Source organism: Pleuronectes platessa, chromosome 17, assembly GCF_947347685.1.
Source record: "Pleuronectes platessa chromosome 17, fPlePla1.1, whole genome shotgun sequence".
In the NCBI taxonomy this organism is placed as follows: Eukaryota; Metazoa; Chordata; class Actinopteri; order Pleuronectiformes; family Pleuronectidae; genus Pleuronectes; species Pleuronectes platessa.
Genome location: NC_070642.1, coordinates 12139460 through 12155991, shown reverse-complemented (window position 1 = coordinate 12155991; position 16532 = coordinate 12139460). Strand labels below are relative to the sequence as shown.

Below are 16532 nucleotides of genomic sequence, written 5' to 3'. Positions count from 1 at the left end.
CTGCGCAAGAGCCAATGAGATCGCTTGGTTGTAATTTGTTGGTGTAATGTTCCGGACATGTTTCCTCACGAGGCGGAACTAGACGGTTTTAAATTTTTTGTTTGTCATTGGTGGAGAAAGTCATTCCTATATTTACACTTGTAGACCACGTGCACTTTATAAATCTCACTCGGGGTTTTCAAGATATTCAATATTGTACATGTTATTTACTATTTTCTCGACTTTATTTTAGTATTCTAATTTTACTGAGTATGTATTTCACTATTCCCTTTCACTGCTGTAAAACGGCAAATCTTATCTTATCTCTAAAATAGCAAAAACGCCTGTTTAAGTAGAATTGTAAGTCCTGAATTCAGGTTTATTAAAAAAAGAACAAAGTTAATTATCAAAGTGTGCATGTTAAATGTCAAATAATAAATACAAGTTTAACATTGTTGTTGCAGCATAAGTTTGCTCTGAATTGTATTAATAAAAATGAATAAACTAAAAATACTAATATAAAACACATTAAAATTATAGAATTTTTTTTATAGAATTTTGTGACTTTTAAACTTCATATTTTTCCTGCATTGTCGTATGCAGTCATTATCTTTAATAAATATCGTTGAAAACTATAATACTATTCATTAAGCGGAGATAAAGATATTTAATTAGTATTTTTATTTTATGTTTTATTATTAACTTGTATGTATATACTTAAATGTATATACTTGTAATGCACTCATTGTTCAATCTAGAACTCAAGATGATGTGCAGCTGTGGTACGCTGGCGACCCCTGCTGGTATAAAACTGTAATCACTACTGTGGTAACAGACGGAGAGGGAGACTGGTTACAGACCAACAGATGTTTATCCTGAAAGCCACAAACACTTAGAATCCTGAAAAATCGAATTAAACAATCAATAAACCAGACAGAGAAGATTTCAACAAACATGGAGACTTTCCCCCCCCCCTCTTTCTGGTGTCATATATTCACATCAAATAAGTCAGACTGAAACATTTTGATTGGGATCCAGTTGTATTTATTCTCCGTCAGATCATTGTGCCTGGCTAAGTGAACAGCAATAATAATAATATCAGCAGACAGATTCATCAGTGGCAGCAGGTAGAAGAATGTGGTTTTTGGGTGCAAACAAAGAGCACTCACATCAAGTTTCAGTCATTTCTTTGAATAGAAACACCCTTGATAAAAGTGTTGTACATGTACATTTAAGATGCTGTTGTTTTTCCAGCAAGTGCATATCTAGAGAGGGAGCGGGAGTACACTGAGTACTGCAGACTGAACACCCACAGGCCTCCTGAGATAAAAATCCCCCTGTGTGATTGTCTTGAAAAGGACATTTGATTTCCTGCAAATGACACATCTTTTTGGTTTAATCACCATGCTCACTAAGCAAGTTAGTCCCATACCAGCCTCATGGCAACTATTAAATATAGAGGGTGTTTCCTCCTTTTAATCCAAACAGTCAAAACAGTGAGGTTAGTATGAGCCAAAGGTGAAAGTCTCACTGGGAAGTGGCTGACACCCTGGATTGTGGTACCTGTAAATACAGTTCATCGTTTCACTTCTAGTTTAATGCATTTTTCGTCAGCAATTTCAGAAAGTATAAATGTATATATTCTACACTAACTGGTTTGGTGCTTGACTGGCCGGCCAACCTGCCTGTATTACTGTATTATAAATCCTTTTTTAATTGATCTTAGAATTATTAGAGATTCTGGATTTTGGATGTGAATGAGCTGTAAGCCGCAATCATTGATATCAACAGACATATTTTGCTCTACGTCTAATGAATCTAGAATATATTATATATAATGATAATAATTTGAATTAAATAACGGGAAAAACTAACTTTTCAATGATTCTGATTTATTGAGATTCACCTGTACATACCCAACCACAACAACATGGCGGGTTCTGCTTTTGTCCTATGTGTGTGTCATCTTTGGCAGCTGTTAAATGTCAGTGTGTCTGTTGACAGATTTTGTAACGAGCATCACAATTGCAGGCATGACACTCTATCGGTGTGTAGTTTAGATCAAAAGACAGAGTTTAAAGATTAGAGTGCTCCAACCCATTAGTACTGAGTAATCTGAGTAATCATTAAATATACTTAAATACTCATGGATTGGAACATCCGGTGTCTCATCACAAGACGGTCTTCCACTTTGCTTTTAAATAATCTGTTCAAGGCTTTAATGGAGTTGACTCCCATTTTCAATCTGAACCCCAACCCTGATCTATTGTGGCTGTGAAGGCACCATTGCATATTTACACAAACATCACTGGGACAGTAAGACAAACCAAAAAAGAACCGGGGGCATCAGCCTGCCAACACACCCCAGCACAGAAAAGTAACAGGCTAAAACAACTCTCACGTCAATGAGGGAATAACATTGATCTTTTTTTTAAGCATGTAAAGCTTCAACCAAACAGTTACTTATTGTTCAGGTAAATGTCGGTGATGAAGTCAGTAATATGTGGTGATCACAGAGTAAAACAAAGCAATTTCCATGTGGCGTCTTTACATTGCAACAGTGGGCAGCATTCTGAAGCATGAACAGACATGAACAGAGGAGTGGGACATCCGATATGGGTGGATGAACTGTGACAAATACCAAAGTGTCAGAAAAACATATTCATTTCCATTTGTCCTGCAGCTAAACAGATGGAACACATTCGTAACTTCCATAACTGTGACGGTAAACCCATGCTCGTGTGGAGCCGTGGAGGAAATGATAAATTATGTGTTTCTTGTTAATTTTCTGGCGATGATCACAAGATTAATCATCTTTTTGGTAAAGTGTTGTGTCAGTAAAACGAAAAACTGCTCCTTGTAAATTCACCTGGTTCCACTCTGCTGATAAATTTCTCTGTACTGCAAACGATCAAAAGTACAAACATCCGTCACGCTCCACGCTTCAGTCACATGTCAGTCAAACCAACATGTCAGTGTGGTGCGAACTGAGCAATTAGATATAACACACTAGGCGACAAAAACATTTCAAGTCAACAACAGTTTGGCGCACAAAACGTACACATTCGATTTTCCCAGTGCTGACTCATCAAAACACATTTTCTTCTAGTTCCCGTTTTCAGTCCCGGATTCACAACACGGCCCGGAAAAAAAAACGCTGAGTCAGGACAATTTTTTTTTTTTTTTACTTCCTGGAATTAACATGGTTGCTAAGCAGCTCTGGGTAAATGTATGAGTCAGCATTTTTCAATCTCGGGGATTTTTGTGGCACAGCTCGTGTGTGTGTGTGTGTGTGTGTGTGTGTGTGTGTGTGTGTGTGTGTGTGTGTGTGTGTGTGTGTGTGTGTGTGTGTGTGTGTGTGTGTGTGTGTGCATGGAGTGTGAACAGAAAACAGATTCCCTGAGAGTTCGTTCAACCCCCAGATTCGGGACCTCTTGGGAAATCAGTGTGTAGCAGTTCACTCTCTGTCCTTCAGGAACATTGGCTGCACAGTTTGACTGCACCAGACAGTAGAAAAGGCTCCAGATCCCTGAGGCTGGAAAAATGTCCCATGTGCACGACGTCATCGTCAACATCAACCCTGCTTTTCCTTCACACCTTAAATCCTGGATTACGTGAGGATTCAGAGATGAAACATTCTGTAACATATTCCACTGGTGACCAACATTAGTGATGCACCACTCTGGAGAAACTGAGAATTTCTAATCACGATTCTCTCCTGTTATCAGCTGTTCTTTGTCTATGCCACTGCCGGTTTACTTTTATTCTTCACCACGTGGGCGCAACACTGCATTGTCATTGGCTGAGGGAGAAAGGAGAGATAATGCAGCATTTCTGGGGCTCTTTAGATTCTTTGGGGGGGGGGGGGGGGGGGGGGGCATAGAAGCACTCGTCTCTCCATTAAAATGTGCACAAAGACCTCTAATGAAAGAGGGACATAAAAAAAGACAGCTCCATGAAGTGAGGGCATAAAAACAAACACCTCTTTGACTGATGGACTCGACCGCAGCGTGCACCACATGTAGCTCTGTGTTATCCCCACATATCAGAGCCTCCAGCCTTTCAGCCACTGCTCCAGTGGACGTGCACCTACCCTTGTGAATAGAGCCTTTTCGTAATGTAACTGTCAGTCTCCCCCGCCTCCTATCCCGGCCGAGGTCAGAGGGATGTAAATTCCAGGTGGATAATAGATGTTGAGCAAAGTGAGAGATCATAGAAGAAGTAGAGAAACACAACAAATGAAAGGAATGACAGCTGGGAGGAAAGGACAGAGGGATAAAGTGAAGAACCGAGAACAGGCTGCTGCCAGGTGACGGCCTTTAAAGCTTGAAGATCTCCTGATTCCTGGCAGCGCCACTTGTGTGAGCTTGCTTTTGTGCGTGTGAATGAGTTAAGAGGTGTGTGTGTGTGTTATTAAAACCCTATCTCACTATTCAAACCCGCAAGCAGACAGAAATCCTCCTTTCACTTTTAAAACCTCGTGAAAACCCCAAACTTTGGATTCTTCAAAAGCTTGAAAAGATGATCCCCCTCATAATTTAAAACAACATATCCAGTGAACAGCAACCTGATGATGACCTCGCTACGCTTTTAAATATATATGCATGTATTTCAAAAATCACCTGTTTATTGTTCAGCAAACCACCATCCACACTTCATTAAAAATCAAATTAAAACCTCAAACACTGCATTCTGTGTTTCGACAGGCACCATTTGAAGCATTGCGATCAGTCATTTGAATTCTTTGCATAAGTGCGTCTGAATGGTTTCCAGCTGCCTCGTCCATAATCATGTCTCCGACCTGCGTGATCTTGTGCATACGCCACAACACCTACAGCGACACCACCCGAACCTCTGCAAAGGGCAACCACCTAAAAAACGATAACAAAAACCTAAGCCAACAAAGGGACGGGCTCGACTGTCTGTCCTGCCACGTTCAGCGTTTTGTTTTGGCACAATCACCACACAGCAGCTTTTTTTGTTTTTTGATGATGCAGATACTGGCATACAGCATTTAGATTTGACAGAGATGAGCTGGCAAGCTGGGAGTGTGTATGTGTGTGTGTGTGTGTGTGTGTGTACTTCTGTTACAGGCTACTTTAGGTGAAAAGCTGTGTCTGTGTCAACCATTTGGGAAAGGCAGATTTTTGTGTAAATCTCCAGGAAAATTATTTAAATCTATCCATTAGTGATCTGTGTGTCTGTGTGTGTTTGAGCAACCATCCAGCGATGAAAAATGGAAAGGAAGTGAGGGAGACAGAGGCACATAAGAGGAAGGAGCTGATGGAAATCCTCGACAGAAAACAATGGAGTTTCACTAAAAATCCACAAATAATTGTGTTTTACAAAAAGCCACACAAAGCAAGTCTCATGTCTTCTAACAAGAGCGTGAGCTCAGGCAGAGTCAGTTTAATCCGGATTAGCCAATAACAAAAGCACCAGAGTCGAATCATCTCTCCATCCATCGGACTTTAGTTATTCTACCTTCCAGTGTGTGCTTCTTTTAGATATCCGTATGCAAACTCTGTCTCCAGCAGAGAAAGAGAGTCCAGTTCTCGGTGAATCAGTTAAAAGGAATTTCTCCATCATGGCTTGTTCCAAATTCACATTCCATTCTCACACTGTTTCCTTTCTATCTGCATTATTCACCCGTGAGAGTCTCGGAACATTCACCAGTTGTTCCAGCAGTGAGTGTTCCTTGAAGACTTGTTTCCGGTATCCAAACATCTCCTCTTTCAGCGCATTCTCACATGTGCGGGTGTAAACAATTCTGCCTCCGTCTGTTACCTGTGTTTTGATTCGCTCTCCAGAAAGACAGCTGTAAATGTGAGAGTGGAAATCTGCATGTGTGAAGTGCTGAGACCTACAGTGACGTGTCCGGTAAAAGAGCAGCAAAGTCCTCATGGCTGTGAAATGTTATGAAGCTTTAAGTGATTTTAACAGTTGTTGTGACCACACAGCGATTCCTCCAGAGTTCGACTTACTTTTGTGTGGGTCTCTTACGACTTTTTCAGTTTGATTATCCTCGTTCTCATTTACTGCTCATTTTCCGATGTTCCTCTAAGTATTCTGCGATGACTCGGCATGGCACGGCTGCCCCTGAGGGAACTGTGGGCGTTGTCGTTTCAAGCTCCTCGGTCTGGATGTAGTGCAGCGGCAGATTTTAGATCCACCGTCCAGAGCCCTGAGTGCGCTGCTTCTTCCTCTTACACACGTAGTAGACGGGGAAAGCCACCAAACCTGTGGACAAGCACAGTGTTTTCCCCCTGATACTTTCATTGTCTATCCATGTTAAACTCTGGTGACATTTCCAGATGCATTGGATTTGATTATCCAATAATGTGGTGCCCTGTAAACAGATTTGTCATATGTCAAATTAAGTGAGCTGAAAGAGAGGGAGGGATTGAAGAAGCTGATTCTATTAACGATGGAAATAAATATGAATCTGCCGTCACGCCATGTTAGACCTCGGGAGAACATCTGTCAGGCACAGGGAAGAGGTTCAGACTAATTACAGCTCAGCTGAGGCAGCGATGGTTCTGAGAGAGAGAGAGAGAGAGAGAGAGGAGAGGAAAGAGGAGAGAGAGAGAGAGAGAGGGAGACAGAGAGGGAGAGAGAGGAGAAGCAAAGAAGCAAAGAGAAAGAAAGAGAGAAAGAAAAACAGAGAACGAGCAAGAAAGAACTACAGAGAGAGAGAAAAAGATAGAGAGAAAGAAAAACAGAGAAAGAGAGAGAAAGAAAGAAAAACAGAGAAAGAGAGAGAGAAAGAAAGATAGAGAGAGAGAGACAAAGATACAGATAGAAAGAAAGAAAGACAGAGAGAGAGAGACAAAGAAAGAGAGAGAAAGAAAGACAGAGAGCCACTGCACTAGTCTCTAGTTTGACTTGTCATCGACAGTGTTGCTGGGGCGCTGGTTGGAACAAAATGTCGCTGTTATCTGTTTACTGCTCTTCCCCCTGATTAATACTCATGCGTGTCCATGTGTGTGGTTGAGTTACCTATCACCAGTGCGAGAGCTCCCAGCACCACCACCAGCACAATGACCACTGGAGCTATCAGCACCTTAGTGCCTGCAGAGAGAAAACAGACAGAGGAGAACAAGCCTCATTCAGAATGATCTCATGCTCTTTCAGTCGGCACAAACATTGCGTGGCTCAATTTTAATGATTTGTTTGGCGGTTGCGTCCTATTTAAATCTTAATGCATCCCTGCAGAGTTTGTTAAATGTTTGGTCACCAGTGTGCAGTTACAGAAGCTACTGAGTGCAGAGCATGTTTTAGGGAAAATGATCGGCTCCATTTACAGTGAAATCATTCATATGAAGTGTAAAATCTGTGGTGCTAACCCTCCGTGACGCCTTGAGAGCTGTAATGGGTAAATTATTCTTGTTAGGGGGCAAATTAGCCGCCAGTCCGACAGGCTCCCGCTGGTATAACTAGCTGAGGCTGTCATGGAGAACAGAGTCAAACGGATCTATCAGAGGAGTTCAAACTCCTGCAGGCTCGCTGCGCCAATCATTTGATAAACGTGAAAAGATAATTGTGGATAACATAATCCGAGAGAGTGTGTGATTCATTCACACTTCATTATAAAGCCTTTCTCAGTGGCATCCGCAAGAACAGTCAGATGTGAATGTGCTCTCCCACGATGCAGCTATAACATACAGTAGGTTTTTGTACAGAACATTTAGCAAATGGCTGTTTTCAGCTTTGCTCGAGCTTTGACTCCAAGGAAAGAGGAATGTTGGTCTGTTTGATGGACAAAATGGATTTAGATTAAACTCTGGTTGATGGTGACCATGCGAAACATTCCATCTTCTTAACATCAGCATCATAGTTATACATGTCCGACCATCTGTGTGTGTAACAAGCCTTTGTAGTTGTAAATCACTGTCTTGCTAAAACTTCCTTAAAATGAAGGTGAAATAGTAAGTTGTTGAATTCAGACCTGGTTGTCGTTGATTTGATCAAATCTCAATATTTCAGACAGAATGCTAACAAAAGAAAATCTTCTTATAAAAATCTTCTAAATGTGCAGATCCAGGATTCACAAAGCATAAAACCAACATACCACAGACGGAGCCTCTGATGAACCGTCTCAGATGAGGTTTATCGGGCAGATAGCGATACTTGCAGCCAAACACGCTGAGGTTGGATGTATGGTCCCCGAAAAACCTAAAAATAAAGATGGTGGGAATTAAATCCGAGCCGCAGGAAAGAAAAGTGGAAGCAGGAGGAAGAAAAAAAAAACGGGAAAGAAAGAAAGTTTCTAACCTGAGGTGTCGGTAGCGCTCCCCACAGCGGTAACAGAAGTTTGTGTTACATTGTGTGCATGTCATGTGGTCGCATCCCTCTGTACGCTGTATATGGATCTAGAAAAACACAATGATAGTAAATTGAGAACACTTTACGAGTTTGACTGACATTTGAAATGCAACCCTGGCAGGCGTTCCTCTCGTTTCCATATTTTAAACTAAAAGACTTTGGTCCAGTATCAATTGAAGGGCACGGTAGCATGAATGCAGCGGCTCAGCTAATGGACCTTCACTTCTCGGCTCCTGTATCGCTGAGCAGTTTTCCCGTAGCTGCTCTCAGCCTCCTCGTTTTCCCACCCAAACACAGCCTGACACCAATTTGTGGGCTTCACAGTCAAATCCTCTCTCGCTGCTTCCAGAGCAGCAATTCAGAGACATGGGAGCCGCGGTGTGACAAACACAGATGGAGGGCGTTTGCTCCTGTGAGCAAACATTTCCCATGTACCGGTAATGAGCTTGATTTGTGTCTTCCTTTTCTCATCCCCTGACAGTCCCATTAGATACTGTAACGAGCCCGAGAGGTAAGACCCGGCTGTGTTTATGACTGTGACAGGCGACCAGATGTGATTCTGTGCAGCACAGACGTAATTATTTTTTCCAATATGTACATTATCTGTGTGTCTCTGATCTGTTGCAGCCCATGCACTTTAAGTCTCGAGCTCTACAGCGCCCCATCCATCACCCCCTTTCTGCTTTTAATGCTTCTTTACCTTCATCGATTTATTCATCTACACCGATCCCACGCTCCATCAGTCAACTCCCTTTCCATTTACACACACACACCCACCTTCTGTTGCAGCAACAGCCAGCAACCATAATACAGACTATGATGCTCTACAGCACAGAAACAGCATCAGACCAGCTATATAAATCAGGCACATGTCACAATCACAAGAATATCTTATCACTGGTACAGACAATGTAATGTGAAAACAATTCCCAGTGTGAAATCATTGGAATAATTTTATTTCCAATAGGTTGTATGTGTTTTCATCTCCAACACCATCTGAGGACCCCCCCCAGACATGATCCCCGGTTCTTACCCGGCACTGTGGACACTTCTGGGCGTTTCTTTGTCCATGTTCTACGACACTTGCCCACGTTCGTAGCAGCTTGTCTCCTCTCCTGTAGTCGCGGCACTTGAGGCCATTGTGCCAGGGCGCGTGGCATCTAAAGCACCACACAAACTGGCAGTTCCCACACTGAATCTACAGTCAGGACACAAGACAGGACACTCAATTAGATGACTTTTTAAAACGATATTTCTGGAGCTTTTTTTTGTTGCCTCTATTTGATATGACAGGTACAGCATGAAAGGGGGAGAGGGGAGTGACACACCTCTATATGGCACCCGTAGATTACTTTGTATTACTTTAGTAGGTGGTATCAGCTGTTAGAGTTTAATTTCATGTATTTCACTGAGTATCACTTCTGAATGTTCTGCTCCTCCTCTGTGCAGGTGATGGAGTGATTATTTTAACCGTCTTCTCACCTTGTACTTGTGCTCGGACTGGTTGTTGTTGTGCTTCTTCAGAGAGGTGAAGTCACTGCACTGGGGGCACGGCTTGGTGCTCGAATCCAGCTGATTCAACTCCAGGAAGTAACGGTACTTGGCCACGTCCTCATTGGCCAAGTGGGAAACCACCACGCTCTCCTTCAGGTAGCCACTGCACTCTGGGATCGGGCAGCTGATGTGTGGTTTGGCCACTCGCACCTGGGGGAAGGAAACAGAGAGGGTGACTGATAGCAACGGAATTTGAGGACATAAGATAAAATACACGTTTGGAATCTGTGCCACACCAACTGCTCCATTGTGTGTTCGGCTGGTGGTTTTCTCTGATATAGAGACAGAGTATCAGCACCAGATATAAATGAATATGTTCACACCGCTGATGGAAAACGGTTAATAATTTACCAAAGAATGGAGGGAATGATTTGCAATGAACAGAAGACTGGAGGACACACACACACACACACACACACACACACACACACACACACACACACACACACACACACACACACACACACACACACACACACACACACACACACACACACACACACACACACACACACAGTCAGTGTGTCCCAAATAAAACTACACTTTCTTTCACCTAAAAGAAGGAAGTCCTTATCACGCAGATGCTATAGAAATGTAGTAAAACTTCATGATTGGTCGTGATTGTATCGATGGGAACTTGATACCACGGCACCAAGCCCTGATCGGTACTGCAAAGACTCAGGTTCCAATTGCGCAACAAGCAGCATTCAAATTCTAGATATTTAAGCTTCCTTTACGAACAGTGGAAGGAAGTGGAGACGCATTGTGCATCTTTACACACAGTCTATGGTTAGCCCTCATCTAATGTTACCGATGATAAGGCCAGTATTTATGGTAGGATGCTGATTCACCATGTTCCACTGTGAACCTCTTATTTTGTTGTTTCCTTTTCACCATCTATCTCTTACTCTTATCAGATTTTTTGGTTTCTGGGCATCTCTTCTTCTCTTTTCCTTCTTTCTCTCTCTCCCTCTTTTACGATTGTCTTTCTGTCTTGTTCTCTCTCCCCCCACACTTCATCATCAAAGCCAGAGCGACCGGGTGTGCTCACACATGATATGGCATTTTGTCAGTATGTGTGATGTGACAACAGAAAGTCCCGCCCTCTGACGCTGTTGTATCTAATATCCTCTACGGCACGTGCACACAGCCAAAGACTATTTATTACCGGATTATAAAAAACATATCCTCTGCAGGCATGACAGCTGATGTGTTATTAATGTTGCCACAACACGCTGTGATATTTGATGGACAAAGCCTGACTGGTTGGACTGGTTTGGATAGCACCGCCACCCCCATTCTCTGTATGACACACTCACATCTGTGTTGCCAAACGAAAAACCTTAACCACATTAAAATTCACTTCTTATCCCAAACCTTAACCTGGACCTCAGCAATTATGTTTTGCCTCATTAGTGATTGGGCTTTAGTCCTCATTGGCTGCAGTATAGGTCATAAATCCTCCCCTCCCATGTTAGTGGACGAGACTTGAAGCAAACTAAAGAGTCAAAGTACACGTCGAATACATTTTTCTCCAAGATAGTTTCTGTCATTGAGGGTAGCTCTTATCACACTAATGTTTGTTCAAGTTTGATTATTATTAACTTTGGCTTGAACTAGTTATTTAATGCTATAAAAAAACGGGTGAAATGTCATGATTTGACAGCTGTGATGGACTCTTGACTCATCGAGCGCTTGTATCGACAGGACCTTGCTACAATAGCTCCGTCCCCGGATCGTAACTGTGCAGACTCTGGCTCCAAATGCACAAGATGGCAGCCTTACAAAAAGCGTCGTCCATCTCTATATACAGTCTATAATCGAAAAGTGTCATTTTTTTTGTGAACGCTAGTTTGTCACTTAAAATAAAAAAAAAAAAACACGTACTAAATCCCCTAAAAACAAGATAAACAATATCGCCTATAAACAAGTTACTGATTTAACCTCTGGCAGAACAGTAAGAAGTAAACCAGTGCATTCCACCCTCCTACTGCATCCATTAACCCTGCCTGCCCTCCTTGCCAAAGTGCCCTGGGGCAAAGTGCTACATCCCCACTTCGGGTTCTTTCTCTGATCACATACTGTGATCTCTCTGACTTCACACTCACTGTACTTACCGAGTGTCGACACTGAGCGTGTCTGCCGCACATGAACAGAAACAGATTCCACCCACACAGGAGAGTTTACATGACCCTTATCTCATCCTCACTGTGCTTATCACAGAGTCTGCCTGTCTCTGTGTTTGTATGCATGATCACCCATGCATCGCTATCAAAGAAAGATAATAACAAGTATAGAGTAGTCCACTGTTTTATCAAAACAGATTACAGACGATTACTGCACCAGCTCACGAACAAGGCACTTAAATACAAAACATTGTTTTAATCCATCATGAGACACTTAAGCTGCAGTGGGAGGCAGCCTTCAGCAAAGTGCTTTTCAATGCTTAGACCCTTTTTCCATGGCAGCTACACTAAAGATTAATGGAGGTAAATGTTATATTTATCAATTATTAATTTTCCTGATGTATCAGTAAACAACATCAGGATCAATGGATAAGATCTCTGAACCGACTCTTTACTCTGCATCAATATTCAAAAGTCATGAACAGTGGAAGAAACTGCTGAGTGCCTCCCCAGTTAACTATCTCCACCAGAAGGCCATGTAGCTACAAGGCATGCTATCTCCTTTGAACTGACCAAACAACTAGAATGTCACTCAGTAGAGCACATGCCTCCGCCACGGCCCATCAGTCCCCTTCATTTCGTATTAAATCGCACCACATTGCACACTCATAAGCTGCTTTCACACGTGTACTCAACTACAGATATCTCCTTTAGGTTTTCCGGAGGGGCTTTATGTGAGAACGCATGTGTCAGTCGCTCTGGTCTTTTTCAAGAACTTTTCCTGTCAAGTAAAATGTCCAGTAAAGTTCAGAATGTGAGAATGCAGCAGGAAAATGTCCAGAAAAAATGTACAGTGAGCAAGTGGGATGGACGCAAAATGGAGAAAAACAGAAATAAAAAACAATATCTCAGGATGAAAAAGGGATATTTAGAAGACGCAGACAAATATGTAAATTTGTACAGACAATGAGATTCGAGTGCGTTTGGTGATTAGGGCCGACGTGGAACATCTCCTGCTGCACTCTTCATATATATGCATGCTCTTTCTTCCAAGATTCATCCATCACCTCCTCAGAAAAACATCCTGTCTCACAACGCTAAAGATCGGTTCCTTCTCGGCCCCCTGTCCAATACTAAGTTTTGTGGAAATCTGTTGAGTCGTTCTTTGGGCAATCCTACTGATAGACCAACAAACAAACAAATGGATAGGGGTGAAAACAGACCCTTGTGCATATTTTCAGCATTGTTTACATACTGCATTGACAGAAAACCTTTGGTCAATGCAGTAGATAAGTAAGTAAGGCAGTAGGTCACCCGAGACGAGGTACAAACAAAGAACAGTGTTGAATTTGAGTGGAAGGACCTTCCTTAAATAGTTGATCCTCAGAGGAGCAAACTCTACTCATAGCCAAATATCAAACACAAACAAGTGTGCAGTTGTGAGAAGAGTTCCTGCCAAGGTCCCAATTTTAGTGCTGAATGTGTCTGTGACCCAGATTGTGAGAAAACAACATTTATCACAAGTTGAGGAGACCTGCAGATGTTGAGCCGTGGGATTAGAGTCAAATTTGTCCTGATTATCAGCAAGGAGTGAACTTCAAAGTCTTAATCCTTGTGTTCTTTTCTTTAAGTAACTCAAACATGTGGTGTCGGCTTGTTGCTGAGGGATCAGTATTTTTCCACACTTCTCTGAATTCGCAGTCATGCCCCTGCCTAGGGGCAAACAAGATGGCAAACACAAGACATGAAAGTCTAACTGAGACGAGTGTGTATATGTGTGTGTGTGTCTTACTTGCTGGTGAAGGACACCTAAACCTGGGACACACACACACACACACACACAAACACAAACTCATCAGTGTGAAACCATGCTGCACTGTATTGTATACACCCCAGCCGTTTGCCTATCATCCGTATCACCAACCTGGGGTCCGCGCACGCACACACACGCACATCCTGCTGCATAATATACTGTAATATCCTCACACCACAACTTTTCCCACCACACACACACAGCTGTATTTTATACTGTATCATCCTCACTCCATAACTTTGCCCTCCCACCCCCTCAACAACATGGAACACACACATACACTCACACACACACACACACACACACACACACACACACACACACACACACACACACACACACACACACACACACACACACACACACACACACACACACACACACACACACACACACACACACACACACACAGACCTGGGAGCTGACGTAGAGTTTCAAACACTCATCACACACGGCCATCCTGCAGCAGAGCAGGGGCTCGATGGTTTTGTCCTCCAGGCACACCCGGCAGCCCCGCACCGCGCTCCCCGCATCGTCCTGATCCTTGTACAGCTGGTTGGAAATGTCCCCGAACGGGTCCACCAGGTCGTCCAGGGTATACAGCGGCGGCTCGGGACTCGAACCCGCCTCCGTCTCGGAGCCCGAGTCCGCAGGGTCAGGTGCGTCCGCCTCATCGTCTCGGCGGTGTGCGGATTCAGTGCGGAGGACGTCGTTGGCAATGCAGTAAACAGTGCAGTAGACATGTTGTTTGACGCCATGTGACGCCTCTACACGCACAGTGTTACAGTCACTGTCGCATGTTCGATGCCGCTGCTCCGCATGTGCATCAGAAGCCGTCAACTCGCTCGGGGTTGGCTCGTTTCTGATCCCCGCGTCGCCCGTTTCTACGTCCGACTTTTTGCCGTCGCCACAGTCGCCTCCATGGCCGTCGTTGTTGACGCTGCTCTGGTTGTTGTCCTGCATCCGCCGGCCTGCGGTGAACCGGAGGGAGGGAGATTTCACGACCCCGAAATTCCTCCTCAGAATCTCCACGGCGCTCGCCCTCCTCCTCCTCTCTCCTCTTCCGTTGCAGTTGTTGTTGTTGTTGCCCCCCGCATCCTTCCCCCCCTCGTCGCCGCCGCCGCTCCTCCCGCCGCCTCCGTCGAGCGACAACCGGGAGTCTGACCTGCCGACGTCCCGGTGCTTGTCTGCGACCCGCCACTCAACTTTGCCGTCCGCGAAGGAAGTTTCCAGGCTCCGGGACAGTCTCGCCCTCCCCTTCTCCTCCTCCTCCTCCTCCTCGAAGCGGCCGATGAAGCTCGGCATCCCGCAGGCGTCAGCTACCGGTCCGTCATCTTCCATCCCCGGTTGGACTCTCCCCATGTGAAGAGCGTCCCTCTCCCGGGGCGACCTCCGCCTGTCGCTCGCTTACACAACTCCCGACAACCAAAACAAAACAAAGCAGCTGCAGCGGCGGCGGCACTTCCGGGTCTCGGCGTCAGCGTGCGGGCGAGCAGCGATAGGCCGAGGGGAGGCCTAGTGTTGGAGTCATGGTGACTGCAGCAGACCCGATGATCACTGAGGATGGACCCACAGCTGACCCGGGTCCACAGGGGCCCCACGAGACCCCAGGCTCTGTATGTAAACTAGACTGTGATAAGGGCCTCAAAGGGATGGTTCCCCCGAACATTGATCCCCTAATGATCAACTCACAAAACACTTTTGGAGTTTCAGGGGTGAACAGCGTTGCAGCAAAATCCAGTACAATCAAAGTTAATGGTGACCATTGAAAAATTAAACAGTTGGTCAGAAAGTTAGGACCAGGCGAACTGTCCCCACTGTTCTTACTCTGTAAGGTCTGGGCTCAAACTGGTCCCTTTAAAGATATCTGTGCACTTACAAACAGAAGCGTTTCCCTGATCTCAGAGGCCATTACATTAACTTACATCCATTTCCTGGAGACACACTTTCAGCCGTAACTATATTACTTGCCTAACCCTCACCCAAACCAAATTCTAACAAACTGGTGATTGCCGTTGTCCCTGGTAAAGGTTGTGATCTCATACATAAACAACTTAGTGTTGGTGTGTTTTGGTTGTAGGTGGTGTGAGTATGACTTGGGCTGCGGTTCTAAAATGGTTGATAAGGTTTTTGTTGAGTCACATCAATGACACCATACGTTTGCCGTATGTGGCCCAGACAGTAACCTGGAGCAATACACTGTGTTCCTCTATTTGAAGGACAATCACATTTTGTACCTATTATTTTAGCTGGTTTTATTATCCCAAGTGGTAGTAGTAGCAGCTAGACAATCCTAGGATACGCACAGTATTTGAAAGACTGGATTCTCATCTACTCTGTAACGTTCCCCTTTTAAACCAGATCACATTTTATAATTGATGGAAAAGTGACACTTGAACAGAGAACAATGAAAGTAATTAGGACTGACACACTTTTAGCTGAGGCGCTGTTGGCACAGCTTTCAAATAAACCTGACCGGGGCGCCTGTAAAATGGGTTGTTAGGTCTGCTACAACTCCTAATTAACGCCATAGGCCACACAACCAGTAATTAGTTTGCTTGTCCTGGCTGTCCCCACTTGGTTTTAGTGGAGAATGCCAGCAATGTTAAAAACAACCGTTACAAGTACGAGTCTCTGCTTATAACATAATAATCCAAAAAGCCATCAGACGTTCGCTGGAGTGTGTAGTTCCTCGCTAAGCAGATCAAAAAGGGGAGATTGTGTGCCGTCTAAGA

The 16532-nt window shown here is 44.0% G+C and overlaps 1 protein-coding gene across 1 annotated transcript; it reads right to left on the bottom strand.

Moving 5' to 3' along the window:
- Positions 1–5347: 5347 nt before the first annotated feature.
- Positions 5348–15251, bottom strand: rnf217 (ring finger protein 217). The gene is made up of 7 exons (XM_053445070.1): positions 14212–15251; positions 9787–10008; positions 9338–9502; positions 8254–8351; positions 8051–8154; positions 6979–7050; positions 5348–6219 (listed from the first exon to the last, which is right to left on the bottom strand). The coding sequence occupies exons 1-7, from the start codon at positions 15157–15159 to the stop codon at positions 6143–6145; spliced, it is 1686 nt and encodes a 561-aa protein (XP_053301045.1). The 5' UTR covers positions 15160–15251; the 3' UTR covers positions 5348–6142.
- Between the last annotated feature and the right edge of the window lie 1281 nt (positions 15252–16532).

Excerpts from the sequence above, each read along its gene's own strand:
- rnf217 (XM_053445070.1), bottom strand. The coding sequence starts at position 15,159 with ATGGGGAGAGTCCAACCGGGGATGGAAGATGACGGACCGGTAGCTGAC. Across the intron at positions 7,051-8,050 it reads CATCAGAGGCTCCGTCTGTG|GCACTAAGGTGCTGATAGCT; the intron begins GTATGTTGGTTT and ends TTCTCTCTGCAG. Across the intron at positions 6,220-6,978 it reads AGCTCTCGCACTGGTGATAG|GTTTGGTGGCTTTCCCCGTC; the intron begins GTAACTCAACCA and ends GCTTGTCCACAG.